Here is a 7785-nt window from a genome sequence, read left to right on the forward strand (position 1 = left end):
CGCTGTGCTGTGATACGAGTTCTCTTTTGAGAGACAGTTTCGGAGACTGTGTTGTGATGCAGAAGCACTGGATGTGTCAAGGTGTGATGCTGTTCATAGTGTGAGAGGCTATGGATGGTTGTGGCAGCCTTGATCATGGGAGAAAGCTTCTGTATGTAGACTCAAAGTGAGAGAGTCTTTCGATGTGAACAATGGCTGGACTTGTTTGTGGATGCCGAGTGGACAAGAAGCCATGATGCAGTTCTTTGCAGGCTTCAGGGGTTCTACTGAGACGGCTGCGTTCCCAGCCTTATTGTAATCAAAGCTCTTATAATCAATTAAAGAAATACCGCAAGGGGCACCACTGCGTTTTGGGGCCAATCGGTGTCCGTGTACTGTTTGCAGGAGCACTCTAGCTCCCCTTGTTTGTTTTCCTTTTCTAGGTCCTCAATGGCGTTGAAGTGTTTTATGTGCGAGTGTTTGTTTCACCGCCCGTCTGGCCGGTTTTCATTATCTATTTATAATGTAGTTATCACTATGTAAGTGAGGGCCTAGGTTATTACGAGACATAGTTGTGCGGATGCACTAGTGACAGTTTGGCTTGGACCAGGAGAGCAGCCATGCTCATGTCGTGCACATGGCGAATACACATAGGTTGGCGTGTCGAAGGCCTTCCAACATACTTTGGTGGTATGAGACGTCGGAGTTAGACATTGGCTTGTGGGATTGTGCAAGAGTCCTAGCCTTGGCTTGGGGGTGACCGGTGGATGCCAACCGTGGTTGGGAGGTGAGCTAGCTTGCTGCCTCATGATTTGGTTTGGTACTAAGTGGTTTCGACTCTGTTTATGGCAGACCTTGTGGAGGACTTTAGAGTAGTAGTAGTAGCTGGAACTCAACTTTTGATAGTTTTTGGTTCATGACAGGCTACTAGCGTTCCGGGAGCATATGGTATATGGAAGAGCTTTTTGCCTTATGAGTGGACGGCTTAGCGAATGCAACATGACTTGAGGAGTTGGAATAACTCAAGGGGTCAGACCTTCTTAGGCCAAGGCTTGAAGGTGAATTGGGACTTGAGGCAAGTGTCCAAGTACTTCAAGTCTTGTAACATTGGGGACAAGTTCCTTCAGTTAGTAATCTTTTGCGAGCAAGAAGCTTGATGATCGAAGGATGATCTCTCCTTCTAGTGGATTTTGACAACCTTTTTATTGACATCCACATGAGACTTTCAAGAGGCGAGGGATCTGAGTAAAACAGATTTTGATAAAAGTGTGGAGTTCGGATGGAGAAGGGGGTCGGCACTTATGCCTTTGCCGAGTTGGAAGCAATTGTTGGGGTTTAGTCTTAGGGGAGGAAGATCTTATGATTGAACACATGTTACGTTCAGCTTTGGAGACAAGAGATCTTGTGGTTAGTGTATTGTGTTTTGAGTACATGGTACGTACTCAGAGGACTTCTCTCATGTGAACAGTTGTTTCACATGCATGGACATGTGAGGTGGGAGAGTTGGTACAACTTACTACATGAGGATGAGTTTTGGACTTGTGATGGGGGTAATGAGATGGTGGAACTTATTTGCACCAATTGGGCTAGTATTTGTTGACAACCAATGCCGGATGCCATTTGATATGACAATTGAGTTGTGTTGTGGATCTGTGCTAGAGTTGCTCTGGTAGATCTTGATGCAATTCGTGATTGAGTGTCCTACCTCAACTCTTGGATTAGAGTGCGATTAGAACTGGTATTCTAAGCATCCAATGCTTGGATTGGAGTTGGATTACTGAGAATCTTTCCTTCAACTCTTAGAGGAGAGTTGGATTACTGAGAATCTTTCCTTCAACTCTTAGAGGAGAGTTGGATTGTATTGACAGTAATCAGTCTATAGCAAGGTCTACAAAAGGAGTTTCATATTGGCTTAGGTAAGAGCCAAGATACCTGAGTAGATGTTATGAGTGATTGTCAGGATGTGTGGAATGGCTTATAGTGGTGTGTCTCTTTATGGATTAATGAGGACATGAATCTAATAGAAGGGGGAGATAACGTCTCGACCGGCCTAGGGTTAGGTTAACCCATGACTAGGGACGTGTGCTAATCTAGGATTAGGGTTAGGGTTAACCTAGGATTAGGGTTAAGGCTTAGCAAGGCATTGAGACGTGGAGGGTTCACCTAAGATTAGGGTTAGGGTTAACCTAGGATTAGGGTTAAGGCTTTGTAGGGCACGGTGTTGTGGAGGGTTCATAGTAGGCTAAGGGTGCTAGTAGGATGAGGTCTGGATTGGCTGTGGAGCAATAAATAATAGCTAGGGGCTAGTTATAGCCAAAAGTTTGTAAATAAAGTAGGAATGGTTACAATTAACGCAAGGGCCAGTAATAGCTAGGTTATTGCTTTATAAGTAACCTTGGGGCACTTTTGAGTTATTAGAGGTATCCACGTGATAGCAGGAGAGTTGCAAGGGGCGTGCAGGACCTTAGGGCCATGGAGCTGAAAGCACCTAGTTGGCTTGGCCTGGTGTATGGGATGTATTCATTTGGGCTTGGCAAGCTTGTGGCAATTGGACCTGAGGCTCGGAAGTGGTTCAAGGTACTTAACCTACGGTTGGTGGTGAGTTGCTAGCCACAATCCATCACGGTCATGGGGTGCGCACAATCCATCAAGTTGGGTCGACGTTAACCTCTATTAGGATTTCTCAGATATGTGGGTCTCTAACCCTAGCCCACTTTGGTTCTATGTCAAATAATCCTTGGTTAGGTTGTTCGATCATCGCTTGGGTAGATCTTGGTGAAGTGTAGTGTTGCCCTCCTAACTAGGAAGGCCAAGCGGGATTCTGTATCCTTGAATTTGAGGGGTAGGAGCCTCTCCCTAGTGAGATCCTTCCCTGCCCTCTTTGCTGGCGTAAAGTCTCGCCATCTTCCCCTAGGCAGTTTATCATGGGAAGGCTGGTGACTCATATGTGCAACACACGGGATTTCCCTCTTCCAAGGTGGTAATTCATTATTGTATTTTGGGTTGGTCTTTTGTTTCTCCACCCACCGTGAGGCTGCATCAAGGTCCTTAACGACTTCCATCCACTTGGAAGCGACGTCGATCTGCATCCTCAACCCGGCATTTTCCGCTTGGATTTTGGATTTGGTGGCTTCCACTGCTAGGTGGAGCTCCTCCATTATTTTCTTCTTCATTGCTTGAAGCTCTTGGTGGAGCTCCTTGTTCTCCTAGAGCATTTTTCCCATGCGGCATTGTAGGCTTCCTCCTCCACTACGGCAATTGGGTCCTTTGGTCCATGAAAGGCGTTCTTGAGGTCAGTGATCTCCATGTCATAGTAGGCCTTCATGCCTCCCATTTCTTTGTCATGGGTGTCTTGCATTCCATTCCTATCCCTTTCGTGTTGCTCTTTTTGGAGAGATAAGATCTCTTTGATGCTCATGAAGAAAGCTGCCATGCCTCCAATTTGTCAGTTTTTGCCATGCACATGTCCATGGCTTCCAATTGCCTGTTCCGTTTTGTGGAACATGTCATCTTTCTGTTTGAAGGGGTCTGATGACACAGATGATGATGATGACTGGAAAGGTTGAAGTGGCTGTATAGTACTGTGGTGTTGCTATGGTGGAGAGCAGACCGTTGGCCCAGAGGGTCGGTGCAGCGGCCAGTTGGGCGGCTGTCAGGTGGAGATGGCGGCCAGATGGGTGGCTGTTAGAGGGTGGTGGGCAGAGTCAGGTGGCGATGGCGGCCAGACGGGATGCCAGAGACTGGCAAGCGGCCAGGTGGAGGTGGTAGGGCAGATGTGTGGCTGTCTGAAGGTCAGTGCCAGCCAGGTGGTGCAGGAAGGAGGGCCCGGCTGGCCTGGCAGATAAAAATAGGCCTTGATGATAGCAGCCCTTGGAGCCTTGGGGGGGGGAGGGGTGTGGGGCAGCTCAGGTCGAAGCCATGGCGATGGAGGCAAGAGCACAGGTGGTGGGCATGGCAATGGAGGGCAGCATGCACAGAGAGAGAGAGAGAGAGAGAGAGAGAGAGAGAGAGTTTAGGCTTGTTCTGCATGTTCTATGACAGGACGCTGCAGATAGCAGGACATTTGGGCCTTTATCCATGGGAAACATCTTAGGGAGAGTAATATACACCATGCAATCATCATCCGACCATGGACAAGTGAGAAACAGGTGAATTAATTTATTCCTCTTGATGAAATTATCTTCCCATGCCTGAAGTTGTTTTACTCACTCTGTTTTTCTGGATGCATGCAGTGAAGAGGCCATGCAGGAAGATTCACCTGTTTTGGCTGTTGAGCTTGATCTTGATGAGCTGTCTGAATATGACAAGACGTAGTGTACTAAACAACTCGAAAATCTAAAGAGTGGCCACCTCTTTGAGGAAGCTTTTAAAAAAAAATCGTCAATGCTTTTGCATTATGAACTTGTTTTCACTTGTGAAAGCAAGTTCACTCATAAAGGGTTGTACTAATTGCAGAGGCACTAAGCATAAATGACTTTCAAGACAGATTTTATCTTGCAATGCCCAACCATGCACACGCATGTTTTGATGGGGCTGTGTGAATGCTTAGATCACTTTACGTTGGTCCTTATTAGTAGGTAAGTTCTTTATTGTTAGGATGATCCAAGGCTCACCGTCTTTATTTTTGATACAGGTGACAACAAAGCCTTGTAAAGTTTTATCGTGATAATCAGAGTGGACCTTGCTAAGCATTCACTGCTAGCAGTAGAGCTGACTGGCCAGATGCTTTTGCAAGTTTGAGAACGAAAGTGTAAAATAGTGTGCATTTTCTCAGAATCATGTGTTCACAAATGTGAAGTGTGGGGGCTGGCACACGCACAGGCTTTTTCTTCGCCTTCATGTTTCCACAGACAGGCCGTGTCTTGCTGCTGTCTTTTTGTGAGCATTTGGCTGACTTACTTTCCATCAATGACGATGAACTGTTTTGCTAAAAAGTTTTACATAGTTGCTACATGCACTTTACCTATCGGATATAATAACTTTATAGGAAGTGGCTTGAATTTTAGGTCTGCCTTTGTAGAAAGGTAGATCTAAATTGTATATAATTTTTGCTTACAGACCACCCTATTCATAGGTATTGGTAAAATTTTCGAAATACTCTCTGTAGTCGTTATTCCAGTGTGCACATGGAATGTGTATTAATGAACGAACATTATTGTAATGCAACTCTCTCTCTCTCTCTCTCTCTCTCTCCCCCCACACACACACACACCCCCTCCTTTTTGGCCCCTCCGACCAAAAGGGTCAAGCATGGTAATTGATCATTCAAGAACTAAGGCGTCATAATAATCGGCTTTACAGCCCTGGGCAATAACGGACTTGAACCGTTGATTATCCCGCTGTAAACGAGGCACTCTATTTTACTTGTGCCCGTGTTGAAAGCTGTTACTGGTTAACTTTAAACTAATAATAGGGGCCAGAAGTGAGTAGAAAATAAAAAATCGATCGTTATGTTTGTTCCGATGGTTTTTGGGTTATCTTGGATTCTGAGGTGGTTAAGTCCAAAATAGTAAAGCTAGTTGACGGGGGATCGTTGAAGGGTTGCTTTGCTCTCTGTGAATGGTTGTAGATCTCGAATTCGCAAATCTCACGTACCTTGGAAGTGGCGGATCTCTACATGAGAGCAGCTTTGACGACCATGGCCAGCCCAGCATTGCATCAACTACCACCTTGGAATAGGGTACCACACGACCCTCTCCTCATTTGTATTTAAATATATGAACTCCGCCTTGCCCATGGATGATGGCTGCCTACTACCATCTCGTTACGGAGTAAAGAGCATGAGTGCTTAAATGAATAAAATGCTTTTATGAATGCGTTCTGCTTTTGGTCACTTTTCAAAGATGCATTTATGAAAGCGTTGTGCTTTAGGAACGAAGATGAGTGGTGTGTGTAGGGATAACAGACCATGGCTACTATAAATGTTAGTTAGAAAGCGTACGCTTTTTCTTTTTCTTTTTTTCAGAGACTCGGGGATTGGAGTGGGAATTTTTCTTTCCAAAGGATAATTCTTGTGTATTTTAAAATAAAGCCTATCGAAGTAGTCGTTTGGAAGCTCTATTTTTTTCAAGTAGTAGAGAGCCATTGAGACGGATGAATAAGGCTCCACACACATTGAAGGCAGATGAGTGACTGATGATTGAGGGGTGGTGTCAAGGGTCTAAATATAGTCATTGGGTTGATGCAACTTGTAGGTCCATCTAGACTTCTGTATATGCTATGTGCTCATTTGAGGTGTATCACAAAGATTAACTTCAACACTCACGGTGGCATAATATAGGAGTGTCGGTAGTACTTAAATGAGGCTTAATTAGTATTGTACCAAACCACTATAAACCACACCGGTCATTTAGGGGATTCATTAGTGTGTAAGGAACAAACTCAAGTACAATTATGGAGAGAGGTGGCTAACGAGAAAATTGTCTAGATCAAGTCATCCAAATACAAATTTTGAGATGGAGAACACATTTTAATCAATAGAAGAATAAATTATATAGATATTCAGTTCATAATATCAAGGACTACCTTCCTAGTAAGAACGATGTGTCCTTCCTAGTATGAAAGTCCTAGAGATTTTGCGAAAGAGAAAGGACGTGGCATTAGTTGGAGTGAAACAAATCAATTATCGTAACATTAATCTTAACATTAGAGTCATTACAAGATAAAAAAGGGTGCAAAATGATTCTGGAGTTAAAAAAGAAGAAAAAGTGCATTAAATAAGAATATTTTGGTTTGCAAACCAAAGCAACATATTTCCTTTGAGCTATGTAAAGAACCACATGAAACTCCAAAATAACACGTTGATAGGATATCAAACCCGAACGTGATTAAAAAGTAAAATATGCAAGGAAAACAATGGAGATGGATGGTGTTGGAGTGTTTACACTTGAATGCCACTTGGTGAGTGACTTGAAGTCTTGAAATGCATGAATGCCAACATGGGGTATATACATAAGAATACATATACATATACATACCTATACATATATACATACATATACATATCTATACATACATACATACATACATATGTGTGTGTGTGTGTATATGCATATGTATGTATATGGATATATATATGTATATGTGCACACACACACACACACACACACACACATGTATGTATATATATACATGTGTGCACACACGTGTGTGTGTGTGTGTGTGTGTGTGTGTGTGTGTGTGTGTATAGATTATACACCAAAAGTCTACGGTTATGCCAAGAGAACTCTTGAAAGGTAGAGAAGTTGTAGCAGATGGAGCAGCAACCATTGGGGGAGAATCAGCTTTAGGTAGAAATATCTTAGTAGCCTATATGCCGTGGGAGGGATACAATTTTGAAGATGCAGTATTGATTAGTGAACATTCGATATACGAAGATATTTCTACATCTTTTCACATTGAGAGACATAAAGTTTGTGCAACAAACCAGGGTCCTGACACACACATGTACATATATGTATATATGTATGCATGCATGTATGTATATAGATAGATATGTATATGTGTGTGTATTACACACACACACACACACACACACACTTACACCATTTGTGCTCATATGACACATGTAATGGCACAAATGGAATAATAGCCTACTTTCCTAGGGTTCTTTACTTCTGCAAACTCTTTCACATTGGACCTACTGGTTGTTTTTGCGACTGCCATGTCTCTGTGTTCATCATAACCTTACAAGGGGTGGGGGTGGGCAGTTGATTGCATACAGGTTGCTGTTACTCTACTGCGCCTTTGTACATGATTGTTTATCATGATCTCACAAAAAAGGATGGCGGTGGGCAGTAATGTTCT

At 43.5% G+C, this 7785-nt stretch overlaps 1 protein-coding gene across 1 annotated transcript in view; it reads left to right on the forward strand.

Annotated features, from left to right (window-relative positions):
- LOC147614055 (mitochondrial ATP-independent inner membrane protease subunit 2-like) overlaps positions 1-4752 on the forward strand; it is a 44902-nt gene extending 40150 nt beyond the window's left edge. Inside the window, exons 4-6 of the mRNA XM_086780598.1 lie at positions 4021-4127; positions 4212-4289; positions 4613-4752. Of these exons, the coding sequence (XP_086636724.1) occupies positions 4021-4127; positions 4212-4289; positions 4613-4616 (189 nt within the window). The 3' untranslated portion in view covers positions 4617-4752. The remainder of the gene's footprint in view (positions 1-4020; positions 4128-4211; positions 4290-4612) is intronic.
- Positions 4753-7785: the final 3033 nt, after the last annotated feature.

This window comes from Cibotium barometz, chromosome 42 (genome assembly GCF_041138505.1).
Source record: "Cibotium barometz isolate CiBa-2024 chromosome 42, ASM4113850v1, whole genome shotgun sequence".
Classification (NCBI taxonomy): domain Eukaryota; kingdom Viridiplantae; phylum Streptophyta; class Polypodiopsida; order Cyatheales; family Cibotiaceae; genus Cibotium; species Cibotium barometz.